The sequence below is a fragment of the Rhineura floridana genome, chromosome 3 (assembly GCF_030035675.1).
Source record: "Rhineura floridana isolate rRhiFlo1 chromosome 3, rRhiFlo1.hap2, whole genome shotgun sequence".
Lineage (NCBI taxonomy): Eukaryota > Metazoa > Chordata > Lepidosauria > Squamata > Rhineuridae > Rhineura > Rhineura floridana.
In genome coordinates, this window is record NC_084482.1 from 171,885,139 (window position 1) to 171,903,729 (window position 18,591).

The 18,591-nt window shown below is 40.9% G+C and overlaps 1 protein-coding gene across 5 annotated transcripts in view; it reads left to right on the forward strand.

The window, feature by feature from the left end:
• PDZRN3 (PDZ domain containing ring finger 3) overlaps positions 1-18,591 on the forward strand; it is a 284,005-nt gene that overhangs the window by 191,875 nt on the left and 73,539 nt on the right. The window contains exon 1 of one of the 5 annotated variants that reach the window (XM_061618596.1): positions 14,929-15,187. The exons of the other annotated variants lie outside the window; for them this stretch is intronic. Within the exon in view, the coding sequence (XP_061474580.1) occupies positions 15,119-15,187 (69 nt within the window). The 5' untranslated portion in view covers positions 14,929-15,118. Of the gene's footprint in view, positions 1-14,928; positions 15,188-18,591 lie in introns of those variants that run through there. 5 annotated transcript variants of the gene reach the window in all.

Here is an 18,591-nt window from a genome sequence, read left to right on the forward strand (position 1 = left end):
AATGGCCTTCAGCTGCCCCGCCTCCTTTCTGTGCGTCACGACGGCGCGACGGCGCGACACGTACACACGCACACGATGGCGGCCTGGGCTTCGACTGCGGCCGCAAACACGCCCCTTTACCCGGCAGGTACCGGGCGCGGAACGGGAACAAGTGTAAAGTTGGGAAGCTTAACTGGTAGCAGTTGAACATGGGTATTGTAGCTAACATATAGCACTGTAGCAGAAGAAGTAGAATTTGAAAGACAATTTGAAGAAGGTAAATCTGTCAGAAAGAAGAAAGCTGTGCAGCAAAGTATGTGAAAACAGTGATGTTCTCTTTTTAAAACAGGTTTTCTGTTCTATGTAATTGTTGCAACAATTGATACTACAAATCTTTGAAATTCCTTGGTGGTACTATCTGCTGCAAAGTGCAATGCAATGTGGAATTTGAAAGTGCAAGTATGAAATGGGATTAATTTGCCTTATGCAATGGAGGGGTCAGGTCTGGCTATGACTGAAGAGAATATAGGAAAACTCCCATTGGACAGTGTATGAACAGTGCCCAAGCATGTGTATCACGACCATTCCATGAAAGATACATACATAATAGGACCTATATGCTATACAAATGAAGGGATAGGGAATTTATTTACATTGATATCTGTATTTATGTATTTAAATAATAACCTGTCATCAGTAACTTCAGAGTGCTTTTTTCTTAAAAAAACAAAAACAAAACCAGAATCTTACAAATGTTATCTGTTAATCTCATTGACTACCAGATAAAAGAAAATGGGCTAGCCCCTAGAAAAGGCCCAACAGTTTCAAATGTGAGGAGATAATTATATTATTGATCCTTAAAGATTATTGTTCTTGTGGGAATGACAGTTTTGCAAAGACTGCCCTTGGATTGCAACTGCTGAGGTAGAACAAATTCATCTCAACCTACTTATGACAGGGCTTTATTAAATTGCATATTCATCTCTTGTGTGAAATTAAAAGGGGGATTGTGTTACAGAGTGTTACACACATCTTTTCCTAATTTAACATTGTAAGTCTTTGCACGATTAATAATGTGACAAGAAAAAATAATTGTGTGTGGGTTTTTTAATAGGCAATCCCTCATAACAATTCAAAAATCAATATGCACCCTTTGAGAATTACACCCCCCTCCTTCTTTGTCCCAACAGAAATTATGTCATTCAGGGTGGCCTTCCCTCATTTTGCTATGAATGGGAGGTTGAGGATACCTAGGGGTAAACCAGGTATTATGTGTGTGTGTTTTTAAGGAAATGTTTAACTATAACCACTGGGACTGGAATCCAATGCCCTAATGTGAATATCAATAAGACACCGGTCCGTGGCGTTCCTTGCTTGATTTGACAGTTTAAAGGATCACTTAGTTAATTAGGTACTTTTGCATCCCTTAGCTGCTCCCTGCCTTCTGCCTCCTCTTCTCATTTTCCTTTTTTTGACACGCTAGATTACATCATTACTGATGGTTTCACTTGTTAACCACAACAGAAACTAGGAATGTTTTAAGCATTAATTATCTATGGTTTCTCATAAGATTTGTCTTTCCCTCGGATTCAAAAGGAAAACACTGACTTCCAAGTTACAAGCCTGTCCTAACATACAATGTTACCTAACCTTCAACTGGATGGTTTTAAAGAATATGTTATTAAAAAACAAACATGGGAACTTTTTTTAGATTGTTCTAATGGCCTGTGATCTTAACTAAGAATCTGCCTCTTTTTAAAATTCTTGATCTTCACCATGCTGTTCTACTATGCATTTCCTGATTATTTAAAGAGTTATTGTACATTGTACACAAACAAGACAAGTATATCTGTGATATTGTACATTAGCTGCACTGTACAATGTTTACATTACTCAAGCCCATCCTCACAAACGTTTAAGCTCATTGCCGTGAGACCTGCAGCAGCCAAATTGGTTTGTGGTCTAGTGCTGAAGCAGTATCTTATAAACAGATAACAGACAGCAGAAATTCCTCAACACACTTTTGATACAGTTATTAAATCATCCATATTTAATGATCACATAGCCTAAATGAAGTGTGTTTAGCAAAATTGTATACAGGCAGATAATGGTCATGTATGAGGTGGATATGGCCAATGTCCTTCAGCTGTTGTCAGGCATACATCAGAGAATCACATGTAAGACAACTCTTTGGAGAAAGGCAGGGCACAAATGTGGTAATGGGATGAGGCTACAATTGAACAGGCTTTGTCACAGATCCTTGAAAATCATATCTCCTCAATTGGGTGAATATAGGCTGGTCCTGTGAAGAGAGGCCATTCCCTAGAACCTGTGGAAGGATAAAGAGGACTATTTAGGCAAGAATAGTGATCGTGTTACAAGACAGAAAGGCAGAGAAGAGGCAGAGTTCAATCAGAAAACCCCTACATAATCCTCCAAGGGCAGGATAATCTGAACAGAATGGTGCAAACTCATTAAGACTTGGAGGGCCCATGTAAGATATTTACCGTTTTGACTGGTTTGATAATAAAATGAGCTGAGGCACAGATATTGGCTCATTTACACTTCTCTATAGTAAACAGGTAAATATTTGTGGGAGGGCCTTCATCCTTATACCTTGTACAACACTGTATTTATGCATGGTACGAAAGCCACTTGAAGAGTAGTCATTTGTAATCTCGTATCCTGTGACAGCAGGTTTTGTTTGCAATCCCTAAATGTAGTTCACCTTAAAGATGCTAAGGTCAAACAGCAGAAGCATTTAGAAATACTAAACAGATTGATAATCCCTTTGTATTGTCACAATATTACGTTTTTGCTTCAGCAAACTGGCTAATATTAGATACATTTTAGTGGGTATCATGCTAAATCACTATATTTTAAATGCAAACTGAATCAAAATTTTCCTCCATCCCTATTTCAACAGACATAGTTTTACCAGGAATAATTACTTCCACCTCAGTTTATATTCCAAAACTTCAAATAGTATTTGGGAATCCCTGATTTGTTTTTCAGAAGTTTATTTACCTGTTCAAACTACCCTCTCATAAGGACTGTAGTCACAAATCAAATGCAGAACTGGCCCTACAAATTCTCAATCTAATGCAGGATTTTCCAGTTTTATTTTGTGTGACTTTCATCAGAAAAGAATAACATAAGTGGACTGTCTATGGAATGTGGAAGCAAGTTATGCTCAACTCCCAGTTTGACCTTTGATGGGGATATATCAAACATTTCCCAGTTGCCCACTCAGGCGATACTGGAATTGTGTTTCTGCAGTAACCTTCAAATGATCAGAGTGACACGCTGCAGATTTGTGTGGGTGTGCAGCTGTGCAATAAGCAACTGAGGGGGAGGGATGCCACTCCACAAAAACAGATGAGTTTTGCCCAAGTATGCGTAGCATCTTGGTACCAGTGGGAGGTCAAAGAAAGCAAAGGGATGGGCCCAAGATGGCAAAGACATAAATTGGCCCAAACAGACCAGTTGCAATTCTGAAGTTGCAAAAAAACACTTGAGAATTCTATTGGCACAATGGTGAATTTTAAATCCACTTTTCTCGAAAAGCCAGAGAAAGCTGGTAGGGTTTGATAGGATTTGCATGAGAGACCCTGTGACCCTCCTGGGAAATGTGAAGTTGAAGGGGCAGGATTGTAGCTTGATACTGATAGACAAATGGTCAAGGAATACCTAATCACTTTGAACGAGTTCAAATCTGCAGGGCCTGATAACCTGCATTGTAGAGTATTGAAGGAACTGGCTGAAGAACTCTTGGAACCATTGTCTATTATCTTTGCGAAATTGTGGAGGACTGGTGAAGTGCCGGATGACTGGAGGAGGGCTAATGTTGTGCCTATTTTCTAAAAGGGCAAAAAGAAGGAACCTGGGAACTACAGACCAGTCAGCCTGACATCAATCCCTAGGAAAATTCTGGAGCGGATTATAAAGTGGTCAGTCTATAAGCACTTTGAAAACAATGCAGTGATTGCTAGAAGCCAACATGGATTTATCAAGAACAAATCCTGCCAGACTAATCTTATATTTTGACTAATCTTATTTTTTGATTGGGTAACCTCCCTGGTAGACTGTAGGAATTCTATGGAAATAATATATGTTGACTTTAGCAAAGCTTTTGACAAAGTGCCCCATGATACTCTGATTAGCAAGCTAGCTAAATGGGGGCTGAAAGGGACAACTATCAGGTGGGTCCACAGTTGGCTTCAGAATCATACTCAGAGTGCTTATCAATGGTTCCTTCTCAAACTGGGGGGAGATAACAAGCAGGGTACCGCAAGGTTCGGTCCTGGGCCCAGTGTTCTTCAACATATTTATTAGTGACTTGGATGAGGAGGTGCAGGGAATGCTTATCAAATTTGCAGATGATACAAAATTGGGAAGGATAGCTAATACCCTGGAGGACAGAAACAAAATTCAAAGAGATCTTGACAGGCTGGAGCACTGGGCTTGGAAACAACAGAATGAAATTTAACAGATAAGTGCAAAGTTCTACACCTAGGAAAAAGAAACCAAATGCACAGTTATAAGATGGGGGATACTTGGCTTAACAGTACTACATACAAGAACGATCTTGGACTTGTTGATCACAAGCAAAATCTGAGCCAACAGTGCAATGTGGCTGCAAAAAAGGCAAATGTTATTTTAGGCTTTATTGGCAGAAGTATGGTTTCCAGATCGCATGAAGTATTGGTTCCCCTCTATTTGGCCTCATCTTGAGTACTGCATCGAGTTCTGGACACCACACTTTAAGAAGGATGCAGACAAACTGGAATGGATTCAGAGGAGGGCAACAAGAATGATCAGGGGACTGGAAACAAAGCCCTATGAGGAGAGACTGAAAGAACTGGGCATGTTTAGCCTTGGGAAGAGAAGACTGCGGGGAGACATGATAGCACTCTTCAAGTACTCAAAAGGTTGCCACACAGAGGAGGACCAGGATGTCTTCTTGATCATCCCAGAATGCAGGACATGGAGTAATGGGCTCAAGTTGCAGGAAGCCAGATTTCAACTGAACATTAGGAAAAATATTCCTAATTTTTAGAGCAGTACAACAATGGAACCAATGACTTCGGGAGGTGGTAGGCTCTCCAACACTGGAGCCATTTAAGAGGCAATTGGACAGCCATCTGTCGGGTATACTTTAATTTAGATTCCTGCACTGAGCAGGGGGTTGGATTCATTGGCCTTATAGGCCTCTTCCAACTCTGCAATTCTATGATTCTATGACCATGAGGAATCAGACAAGTTTGTTGGGAGGAAGGACTACCTGCTTAGTTCTTTGAGGCCTGAAGGGGGTCGCCTACAAGTTGTGATTTCTGATAGAAAACAAGCTCCTTTGCACTTCAGCCCAGCAATTCCTACAGATATACTTCCACAGCAGTGCTTCCCAGTGGGACACTATGCTCTACAGTGCCTCAGTTAGGTATGCAGTAGGGTAGAATTTTATGTGGGCATCTCAACAGGGCAATCTGCTATTTGTCACAAGCTTTTTAATTCAATAGACTCCCTTCCATGGAAGATTGGCTCTTGTGTACATCCCTGGTCAATTTCCTGTTGATTCACTGTTTTAAAGTTTAAGATCCAGAGTAAGCACTCATGGCCAAACTTCCTCTTCCATTTGGTTTCAGATAAACACGAGGGAGGCTCAAACAGTTGCTCTGTGACCTTGAAGGAAGTGGGCTTGGATGACATTTGAGAAGCCTTATGATGAGGGCAGCTATGTCAGCTTACTGCCAGGCAGCTGTTAAAAGTAAAGGGAATCCTCTTGCCTCAGAAGCTGAAAGAGCCAAAGTATGCTGTTAAAAAAAAAAGTTTCTGTTTGCGCTTCAGGACCAAACTCTAGATGAGGTTCTCTAGAGGTTACTGCAGTGATGATAATAAGTTATACGGACAAAGACTTCTATTTTCTCTGACTTAATAATTCAAGGTCTAATTCTTTCCAATAGAGGGCAGTAATGTCATATTAGCCAATAATGGGAGCTCACATAATAGCTCCACACATGGAATAACACTTTTTAATGTAATTTAATTTGTTCAACCTAGGGAATCATAATATTACTGGCAGAGTTTATTTAAGCGAAACAACACAAGGTAGGATTGCTGAATGTCCATACAGGAGAGAATAACATTATGTTTAAAAATGACAATTCCACAGTATACATTTATACAATTGGTATTTTGAGTTGCAGAAAACATGTATCCTAAGAACTCCATAAAACAAAAACAAACTAATAGGTTTTTAATGTCCATTATTTTTAAATGTTAAGCGTACTGTGCTAATCAAATTATTCATATTATGAAATATTGCTTCATTTTCAAAATATTCCGTAATTGTTTGTACATGAAGTTTTGTTGTGAGCTGCAGAGAGAAATTGGGCGAGGGGATCAAAGCGGTGGTAAACGCATCCTTGAAAGAGGGTGTGATGCCATCAGCCTTCGAGGAGGCAATTGTAAAGCCCATCTTAAAGAAGCCCTCCTTGGATCCCCAAGTATTCGATAACTTCCGCCCAATTTCGAATCTACCATTTCTGGGCAAGGTCATTGAGCGAGTGGTTGCCAACCAGTTGTCAGCACACTTGGATGAAACGGATTATTTGAATCCATACCAATCGGGTTTCAGGACTGGTCACGGAACTGAAACAGCCTTGGTCGCTCTGGTAGATGATTTGAGGAGGGCATTAGATAGGGGAGAATCCACCTTTCTTGTCCTCGTCGATCTCTCAGCGGCTTTTGATACTGTCGACCACAGTATCCTTCTGCTTCGCCTGGAGGGATTGGGAATTGGAGGCACTGTATTACAGTGGTTCCATTCCTTTCTCTCCGACAGGTACCAACAGGTAGCGTTGGGGGAGGAGGTATCAGACCCTTGGCCTCTCAATTGTGGTGTGCCACAGGGCTCTATCCTCTCTCCCATGCTATTTAACATCTATATGAAGCCGCTGGGGGCAATCATCAGGAGATTTGGGCTACAGTGTCATCAATATGCGGATGACACTCAGCTCTATCTCTCGTTTAAATCTTCACCAGAGTTGGCTGTGGAGACCTTGTCCAAGTGCCTGGAATCCGTGAGTGGATGGATGGGAAGGAACAAGCTGAAGTTGAACCCTGATAAGACCGAGGTACTACTTGTGGGGGACAAGAGAAGGTTGGGCGACATTGACCTGAAGTTCAACGGGGTGAGTCTACCCCTAAAGGACCAGGTCCGCAGCCTTGGGGTTGTGCTTGATTCCAGGCTGTCCATGGAGGCTCAGATTTCGGCAGTGAGCCGGGCAGCCTGGTACCAACTACACCTCATACGAAGGCTGCAACCCTACCTTCCTGTTCCCACTAGTTCCCACCTGTACCAACCAGCTCCCACTAGTGGTACACGCCCTGGTCACCTCTCGTTTGGACTACTGTAATGCACTCTACGTGGGGTTACCCTTGAAAACGGTCCAGAAATTACAACTGATACAAAATGCGGCGGCTTGACTACTTACAAATAGTCGCCGCCGAGATCACATCACACCAGTGTTGTTCGACCTACACTGGCTACCAGTTATTTTCCGAGCCCAATTCAAGGTGTTGGTATTGACCTTTAAATCCCTACACGGTTTCGGCCCAGTTTATCTCACGGAGTGCCTTCAACGCCACCAATTATGCCGCCCGACAAGATCGGCCACACAGGGCCTTCTCTCAATCCCGCCAACAAAAACAGCCAGATTGGCGGGTACAAGAGAGAGGGCATTCTCAGTGGCGGCCCCCACTCTTTGGAACTCCCTCCCACAAGATCTCCGGCACGCCTCTTCCCTAAATGTGTTTCGGAAAGCCTTAAAGACCTGGCTCTTTCAGCAGGCCTTCGGGGTATCCGGGGAGGGTTAATTGTTATAACTGTAATGCCTCCTGCCCAGTTTTAATATTGTTGCTGCAGATGTATTGTTTTTATATTGTATTACTGTATTTTATCAATTGTATTTTAACAATTTTGTAAGTCGCCTAGAGTGGCCATTGGCCAGATAGGCGACGAAGAAATTAAATTTATTATTATTATTATTATTGCTGCTTATGTTTTATTAGTATCTAACTCAGTGAACTACTCAAAACTCATTGCACTGCTACAAAATCGTGCAAATAGTTTCAAGTGTTCCTGTTCAGAATATCAAAGAAATGAAACTAGGATGAAAATATGTTTATAATTACTAATTTCTGTATCATTTTTAGGATGCAGAGGTCTTTAGAAGTATCTCATCTTATTACTCATCAAAACAACCCTGTTAGCTCATTTGTTTCCCGCACACTGGGAAAACTGAGGCAAAGGATTTCATGAGCCTACCAATTAATTAAAAGATGTGCAGGGATTTGAGAATATACTGGAGCAAAAGAAAGCTGTCTCAGAGTCAAACCATTGGTTCATCTTGGTCTATTAGCTGGCAGCAGCTTTTCAAGGTACAAGACAGAAGCTTTTCCCAGCCCTACCTTGAACATTGCTGGCTGCTTGATCCTTTTCATCTGGCGATCACATCACTGGTAAACTTATTCAACATTATCCTGCATGGCCATACAGGATTTCAACGTCAGACTTACAATGTATGCAATTTTGAGGTAGAAAGATTACCACAAGGTATTATCTTAACATTTTCTTGTTTGTAAAGTGGTCTTGTAAAAGTGGCTTGCAAGTTATGGTAACATGGGGAGAAAGCTTATTTTCTAACTTTTTCAAGGTATGGAGACTTGTAGATGTTTTTAGTTTCACCATGTGATGAGACCTTTCCATCTTAATATGTGATGTATGAATCCATCTTCAGTTAGCTAGATAGGGAGGCTGTTACAGGCATTGGGAGCCTTGTTGCAAAAGGCATGAAATCAGTGGATGGGAAAGGAGAGCAGACTAGGCTAGCTGCAAGCAAACTTCCATGGAGCAGATATGGAAGTGGAATAAAGCTATTTATTTTAATCACAGAACTGAGGATGAATCACGCTTACCAGAGCCAACAGCATTGTTCTTTTTGCACACCTTACCAGGGTGCCATAGAAATAATCCACAGGGAAATAGCTCCGAAATCCTGCCAGTAAGAATAAATCAGTCCTCTGCCATGTAAATTTGTGGTAGCAAGAACTAAAAGGGTTGATTGGACCATGAGGATCTGGTATTAAACTGGCAGGAATGATGTGACAAGGACAAAAAAACAAGGCACAGGACAGATCTGGAGGCAATGGTTATTGGGACAAGTGGAGCACTGGATAGGTGATTTTTGGATAGAATATAAAATTATAGTCAGCAGTGGAGTGCACCAGGGCCATGTCCTGGAATTGGATAGAATGGAATTAGAGATATATTAATAGAATTTGTTCTTAGAGCCATTTTTCTTTTATTTTGGCACTGGCTACAGCTATTCATAAGGTAAAACCTCAGCCTACACAAACAACAAAGTCTGTAAGTCTCTAATTGTTGAGAGCCAAAAACTTGTCATGGTTGTAAGAGCTTTATGATATTGGGAAAGCTCTTATAAATAGCCCTGTTGATAGCAGGATACATTCTCTACATAGATTTTTAATCACTAAAGGGCTGATTAAGCTGACCCAGTTTCTGTACTTGATATAAAAAATGAATAAATCTGAATACATGCAGAAACAAACGTTCTGGTTCTTTTTTCCTGTAAAGTGCTGGTGTTCAAAACAAATATCTTTCTTTTCACCCTCTTTCCTACAATGGTCATCATCTGTATAATAAGCTCAAGCATACATAAACGGTAAGATTTATTACAAAAGAACAGCTGCTCACTCACTCTCTCCTCTTGCCCTCCTTTCTTATGAGAAAATGTTCAAAATGAAAGGAAGTTAATTAGGCTATTGATACATTAAGCAAAATGTTATGTCATTGCACCCAGCTTATACAAAGACAATTTGCTGAAACAGTTGCTGGTAAAGGACACACACAACAACACAGGTCAATTTAACAAATAAATATGTGTCAACATTAGGAATTTGATGCACAAAAAAAGAAAGAAAAACATCCTCGATTCAGAAAAGGCTTTTTGCTTGATTGTCATGTAGACTTGACTTCACAGCCAAGTGGACTGATCATACAGCATGGATACGAACAGAGGAATCTACTCAGTCAGACCATTGGTCCACCTAGCACAATATTGTCTACACTGACTGGCAGTAGCTCTCCAAAATTTCAGGCCAGAGATGCCAGGCTTTGAAGCTGGGACTTTCTGCATGCAAAGCAGATGCTCTACCACTGAGCATTGGCCTTTTCCCCATACAGGTTATTGAATATTTGTCAAGAATAATATGAAAAGCCAATTCTCTTGATTTACTCTTCCATTTGAGATTATAGAATATTTTTAAAGGTATGCCATATTCTAGTGCAAACTTGTATTATCATGGACTGCTATTGAATTGCATCAGGGACCTGTTATTTTATTCCATTTAACTAGTAATGATGAAATAAACTACTTATTTATTTCGGTTGCAGCTGAAGAGCTGTGACCCTGATCCCCCTGATTCCTATATTAGCTTTGCAGATGTTGCCGCTCCTGGCAGGACTGGCATCAGGCAGGGGCTGGACCTTGGGCACCCCTCAGGGATCTTGGATGATGGCAGGCACGGGGATGTAGCTTGGGGGTTCTCCTAGAACCTCACTGTCACTTGAGGCTCAGGTAGCCTCAGTGGCACGGAGTGCCTTCTACCAACTTCGGTTGGTGGCCCAGCTACGCCCCTATCTGGACAGGGATAACCTGGCTTCAGTTGTCCATGCTCTGGTAACCTCCAAGTTAGATTACTGCAATCTGCTCTACATGGGGCTGCCTTTGAAGATGGTTCAAAAACTGCAGCTTGTGCAAAATGCAGCAGCCAAATTGGTAACAGGGACCAGACAGTTCAAACATAGAAAACCGATTCTGGCCCGCTTGCATTGGCTGCCTGTATATTTCCAAGCTCAATTCAAGGTGCTGGTTTTAACCTATAAAGCTTTACACAGCTTAGGACCACAATACCTGATGGAACGCCTCTCCTGACACGAACCCACCCATACACTCCAAGGCCCTCCTCCGGGTGCCTACTCAAAGGGAAGCTGGGAGTCTGGCAACAAGGGAGAGGGCCTTCTCAGTAGTGGCCCCCAAATTATGGAATGATCTCCCTGACAAGGTGCACCTGGCGCCAACACTGTTATCTTTTCAGCGCCAGGTCAAGACTTTCCTCTTCTCCCAGGCATTTTAGCATGTGTTTTTAAATTGCTTTTTAAAAATGTGTTTTTAAATTTGTATATTTGTTTTTAATGTTTTTAATTGTTGTAAACTGCCCAGAGAGCTTTGGCTATGGGGCGGTATACAAATGCAATAAACAAACAAACAAAGAAATAAACAAATGCACACTGACAGGGAAGGTAGTGGGCGGTCAGGCCTATTGAAGCCTGTGCTGCCTGTATCGTGTGTGTGTGTGTTGCCTAGCAGCTACTGCTCTGTGATCCGTGGCAGGATTCGGCTGCTGGGTCCTGCAAACCAAAGCTTGCATGGATTGCAAAGCAGGAGCTCTACCCTCCCAGCCTAAGGAGGGGCTCTTCTGGGCCACAAGAGGCCTCTGCCAGGGCCCCTCCTGGCCACCCACTGACGCCGGGCCTGGTTCCTGGTCCAGCCAAAGCAAACTGTACATGTTATACATAGCAAGCTGCTGATGTCACAAATGCAGAATGTGGCCAATGAAGAGTCAGATTCCATTCAGTCTTCATAAAGAACAATGGAGTGTGCTGGATGAAGCTTGGTAGACAGGACTTGAAGACAGAACTTCCAGATACAGGGAAATTTGAGACATGCAACCCAAACCCCTGAGTACAATGTTGTTTACTTCCAAATAAGCAGGCATAAGATTGCGGCCTGAGAATGTGAAACTCCAAGCAACTTCAAGGCACATTCAGTCTTCCCAAATTTGTCTCTTGAATAATTTTCCAAAAATATCCTACGATCCACTCAGATGTTCTTTTCACTTCATGCTGTGTAAGATTCTCTGATGACCAAACCACTGTTGGGGAAATACTTTTTCATGTGAAGATAGGGGCTCACCAAGACAAGGCATTGCAAATCTCTCTAACACTTCCCAACTCCCTCGAAAACCCATGCAGACTGCATTGATAGGAGGGGCAAAGGAAGCAGAAGTTACACTTAAGAAAGGGTAGCAAAGGTGGAGAAAGAATCTGCCACCATAGTTCCTTTCATTCTTCAGCAAGGCTCTTACACTGCTCTTGATCTTTTCCTTCCACTCCACCCCACCTCTTTACTTCCTGGCAGCAAACTCATGAGGATCTGTCCCTTGGCCCAGTGAAGTTTCACAGTGGTACAGGTAGATGGTTGATGCATGCTTTCTTTGGCAAGGTTTGTGCTTCACTAGAGAGGCTAAAATCACACTTTAAAAATCATAAGTTCCTTGGTTTGAGGCAATGCACTTATAGTGCAATCCAATACATGTTTACTTGGAAGCAAGCCCATTGTGTTCGGTTATGCTTATTTCCAGGAAAGTGTGCTTTGGATAGCAGGCTTAATCTATTCACAACACATTTTGTTGCGACTCTCAGACTTGCATACTCACTGCCACTAGGTGAGTCAAACCAGCAATCTGTAGGTACTGCTGTGAACAATTACTACCTGATCCTCTGTTGCCTTTTGTGGCACAGTGGTTAGTGTTGGAATAGGACTGGGGAGACCCAGGTTCAAAACCTCACTCAGCCACGAAGCTCACTGGGTAACCTTGGGCCAGTCACTGTGGAGAGAGAGAATGTAATGTATGCTTCCGTGATTAAATTAGAGAAAAGGTGAAATGTAAATGTAATAAACAAACTGGTGTCCCCTACATCTTTTTCAACTGGTGGCAGTGATTGTGGGATCCCTGAACACAAAGACACCTGGTCCTTCATATTTGTGTTGCAATGGAAGAAGCCAAAACATGTAAATCATCACTTGGTAATGAGATGGTGAATAATTTCACTTAGAAATGGCTAAACTAGGACTGACAGCTTCCAGGTGACCCCCAGAGTTCACTAAAGTAACATCTGAGTTCCACTTCAAAAGTTACTTGAATTGTTGGTAATTGCAAACATTGTGTAATTTATTTATTTATTATATTTATATCCCACATTTTTTCGAAGGAGCTAGAGGCATACGGTTCTTCCTGTCCCCCATTTTATGCTCACAACAACCCTGTGAGGTAGGGAAAGTCAGCCAGTGATCTTCATGGCTGAATGAGGATTTGAACCTCAGTCACCCAGTCCTAACCACAACACCATTCAGGGATGGCTCCAAAGGGCAGCCAGGGCCCTGGTGCTACAGGGGCCCCTCCACTCGCCTTCTTCTATTTGTAGCAGGACTGCTGCTGAGGATCACACGGCAAGAGCTCCAGAGCTCCTGCCATTCCCTTGCTCAGCCTACCTTTCTTGGTGGTTGTGCGGTTGCGCACACAGTGCTGCCCTTAACCAAGATGGCGGCTGAGTTTCCCTAAGGGACTGAAGCCTCTGCCGCCATCTTGGCTAGTGGCACACATGCGTGCTACTCACGTGCATCCCTGCCATGAGCCAAGATGGCGGCAGAGGCTTCAGCCCCTTAGGGAAACTCAGCTGCAATCTTGGTTATGGGCAGCGCTGCACGTGGAACCGCACAACAACCAAGAAAGGTAGGTTGAGGAAGGGAATGATGGGGGCTCCGAAGCTCTCGCCGTGCAATCCGTGACAGTGATCCTGCTGCGAATTGCGGAAGGGGAGCACCGGGGCAGGCTTGTGCCCAAGGGTCCCGGTATGTCTGGGGCCAGCCCTGACACCATTGACACCGTAATCACCACTGATTCTTTGATTAGCATAGCATGTGATTAACAATTAAGTAATTATTTGAACTAGCCCATGGTACAATGCAACATAGGTCCTTGGTCCAAGCAATTGATGTTGCCCACTTATGTCCCATGCACTAAATAAGTACACATTTTAGATGGTTATCACATGGGATTCTAACCAGAGATTAATATACTGATAGTAATTTTTCTTAGTTTGGATGGTGTTTCTTGTTTCTTATTAGCAAATCAACTGTTTCAGCCACCACATACAGCACTTGTTAATCTAAGAAAGAAGTGCACAGTACTTGCCAGCTGAAAGAGGTAAATAATATACAGAGATTTTGTTATACAAATCATAAAGCAACTATAGTAGACACAATACCATTGAGCACACATGCTGTATGGTCTTAAATGGACCTTGAAGTATGTTCAGCAGATTATATCCATTCTGTTTAGCATATGCATAAGCATAGAATCATCACATAAATACTATTAATGGGTGATGTGATAATGTGTAAAACCATTCTGTGTCAGGTGGAATTTATTTATGAACAACTGTATTCTTGTGAAATTTGCTGCCCATATTGAAAATTAATGATTATAAGATGCAGAATATGTCCCATTTCCAACTGGGTCAGCTCCTAGAAGTGTTCCTTTCTTAAACCTTTTCTTCTTCTTTTGCTAAATACATGCCTGTTCACTAAAGACTTTCATTTAGTTGTGACCAAGTTCTTTTAAATATTTTAAGGAGTGTTTCATTTAACTTTGCTGCACAGTTTAATGTTTCTTGTAATAGTTCTGTTCAGCAGCAGGTTTGTTTTGGTTATGTCTTACATTTAAAATGTATTTGTAATCTGCTTAAATATGCTAAGAATTATCCTTAGGGATCACAGTAAAATGCAGTCATGTTTATTTGTAATTGCTACAAAATGTTTTACAGAATTGTTAGTGTCTTTTATTATGCCCAGCTCCTGAAGTGCTTGCTTGTTAATTAGAGAAATTTCAGCTGTCATAGGCAGCAATTATAGCTTCCGTATCACTGTCTGTTATGAATAGTCAATGAGAGCTGATTAATATGCATGAGCAGCAGTATATAGTGTGCACATTGGACTAAAGCAGTAGAGGGAGTGTTGTATACTGTGAGTGGAGGAGGGACAGCATTAAGGAAGAAGGCAGAGTGGCTTGCCAGTGATCAGAGCATCACCAGCGTGAATTGTTTCAGTTCCATCTGACTATTTTAGTGTGCCAAAGGAATATCTGCATGCATGCTTGCTAAGGACAACCTCCCGGGCTCTAGCAGTGAATAAGAAAGACACTTTTCTTAAACATGGGATGCAGCTTGTGCTCTCTGCAGAAGCAAGAGGAGCAGTACAAATTACTCTATGAAGTTTGCCAGGTAAAGCTGTTTACTTTAAATTCTAAGGACTTAATGTATGTTACCTTAGCCTCATGGAAATTGCTGTTGTTTTGTTATTAGAAGAAGGAATAGACAAGTAATGTCATTCAGTTTTACAAAATCTTATTTGAAAGAGGCTTTCAGATTTATTTATTGTGATGAGCCTTATGACACAAGCTCAAATGTTTAAATATTTGTGAAACGGGCCATACATGTAACAAACAGGCCTTTATAACCACAAGCCAGTACACCCTGAGACACTGCCCCAGCATGAGTTAAATAAAATGTCTCAGCCAGGGTCAGATCTTGGTCATGCTCTCTTTGAACAAGTTTGGAAAGACATAGGTGATGATTGATGGGGCAGAAGGGTTGGTCTCTGTTTACCAATAGTTCTATGGTGCTTCTTTCTAAAGAACACATGCACTACCTTACCACAGTCTGTAAATCACCATTTCTACCAGTACTTTGAATCAGGTTTAATTCCTGTGGATTCTGGATCTCTGTCAGATGTAAACATCTTTTGCTAGCCAGTGATGATCACCTCTAGAATTATGTTTGTATCCATATATGATGATTTGCCATTCTCAAGTTCTACAAAGTACAGCGAGAATAAACAAACCCTTTAAAAATAATTGATTTATCTTCCATTTCATTTTTTAAAATTCATTTGTGCTGCCATCATTTGCCTTTTCAGTTGATTCTGAAATATCATCTTATCCCAAAGCACATTTTTAAAAGCAATATTATGAAAAGGGATGCAGCAAAGTTTACCTTGGTTTCAAATGAAAACGTAGAATTTAGTAAAACAAAACATGAGATTATATTCATCTACGTCCTACTCTGAGCAAACCCAGCAGAATTATTGAAGCTAAGTTAGTCATTTCTATTAACTTCAATGGGTTTACTCAGAGTAGGACTAGTATTGGATACAACCATTGTTTTATCTTCTTGTTAGGAAAAAACCCTGAAAAAGTAGCTGTCTGTGCTCTATATAGTAATTCTAGAGCTAAAGAATCATTTAAAGGTAAACACATGTATGTAAGTTCAAAGTATTTTAAAGAAATGAAAAAATAGAGCACTTGGCAACAATATTGATAAATGCAAAAAGTGTTTTGTTTTGTTTTTACATTTGCCAGCAGAGGGTGTTGCAAATCACAGAGAAAGGTGATGTAGTCTTTGTTGTGGAACTACTTATGTCACTCACAACATAGTGAATAAAATGGGCCTTGTGTTCCAAGGAGGTGAGAACACAATTAAATTTTAACCACCAGTTTCAGTGTATTTATCCTACACCTCCCAGAAGACAGAATTGCTTTGTAGAAAACTTTGTAACTACAGACTCAAAGGTGTGCTCACTGTCATGATCGTTTTGTATCAGCTATCTCCCTTGATAAGCAATTGCTCTGTGTATTGAGAGGGAAAATGTTTTAGAACAAGCTAACAAGACTTCCTGGGCATTTTCACCACTTTCAAAAACATCACAGAAAACTGATGTTGATATTGTGAATCTTTTCATAACGATTATGTGGTATGTCATAAGGGTTAACCTACAAGGTTTCCTTTTTTTTCATGCTGTAAAGATTTTGAAAACTATAAGGATGCAGTCTTATGTTCACTTTCCTGAAGTAAATATGCATAGGGTCACACTGTTAGTGACTTGCATGTTCAGCAGTGCAGTACTCAGAATAAACCAGTAAGGATTTGTGATTATAGTTAACTCCCAGTGCAGACAGAAAGTTTGCAGAATGTTTGTAAAGTGTTAGAGGAGAAAAAATTTGACATCAGTAATAGATCTCAGGTCTGGAGACTCTTAGACCAGTGGTTCCCAAACTTTTTTCCCCATGGACCACTTGAAAATTTCTGAGGGCCTTGGCGGACCACTTAATGATTTTTTTTCTGCCTGTTGTAGCAATTGTAATGTGCTGCGCTAGACGCTATATGATTTTAATTGTATTTTATTGCTTTTATTTCTTATATTGTATTTCATTAAAATTTGAATTCCACAGAATTCACAATTGTAAGTGTTCTTCACAGACATTTCACAGTCTACCTGAATTTAACTCATGGACCATAGTTTGGGAATCCCTGGCTTAGACAGAAGCTTAATGAGGGCCATACAGTTTGAATATTAGAAAACTTGGAGGCAAACAGATGCACAATGTACATTAAATCTCAGTGACTCCAAATTTCTAAAGTCCTAAGTGCTAGCACCATGATCTTGCTTTCAGAGAAAAGAATCTTGGTTATATTTAGATTAGGAGATGCTGTGCATATGAATAACTACCAAGTGTAAAAATTATATTTAAAAAGCACACAGATATTTTTGCTTAAGGTATTTTCATCTGTATCTTGACACACAGATATGAGGTCATAAACAACGTGATCCATGACCTAGTTAAACTGAAGTACTTGAACCTCAGCCAGTTTACACCCTAAACTCCACACCAGCTAAGTTGAAATAGTAGAATTTAGCCAATGGCTAGCTCAGTCCTATTGATCAGCTTTAGCAACACAAACAGCAGTCTATGTAGTGGGAGTTGAAGTGATGTCCTGTACTACCACATTTGTCCAGCCTCCCTTTACTAGTAGAAATCAGCAGCAGAGGGCTGCATTCATGTTCCTGACTCCAAGGCTATTTATCAATCTTTGGGATGATAGCAGAGGACTCACCCATATGGCTGTGCTGGTGGAAAAGGAAGAATGCAGGTACAGCAACAATCTTTCCCAGTGCTTGGGATCATACTGATACAGTATTTCCTCACATGCATGGTTGATCTTTATAGTATGCTTCTGCTACCCCAACACAGCAGACTTGGGCTTTGAGACCCAATGATGCAACTGGGGAGAGGGGAATGATTTTAAAAAAATGAAATAATATCAGCAGTTTAGAGATTGGTGCATGTTGTGGTTCACTGTGCTAAGGGTTGTGGTGCACCGTGCTAAGGGCACTTCTTTTGCACATGGGGTGAGGTTGTCCATAATTGAGCAAATATTAAATGGAAATACTACATATAATAAATACAAACACTGAACATTCATTACCAGATGTTCAGGAGATTATTACTGGGCTATATTCCAGATAGTGTGGAGTATAAAGATCATGGATGTTGATTCATCATATGCTTGAAGTAGCGAAGATTAGTATTACTAAATTACAACAGCACCTTAATATGCCTACTACTAAGAAATGGTTCAGTAGGCTGTAGGATAAGAAGTTGTGTAAAACAGATTATTATATTTTAAATTATTATATGTCAGACTGTGTTTATTTTCTTGTTCTTATATTTTGTAATTGAAAACACAAAACAAATATAATAGGCTTGTTAAATTCCGACAGTGCATAGAAATAAGACTTACTCTCACACACACCTGCAGCACAATGGGGTCCCACTTCATGGAATCCC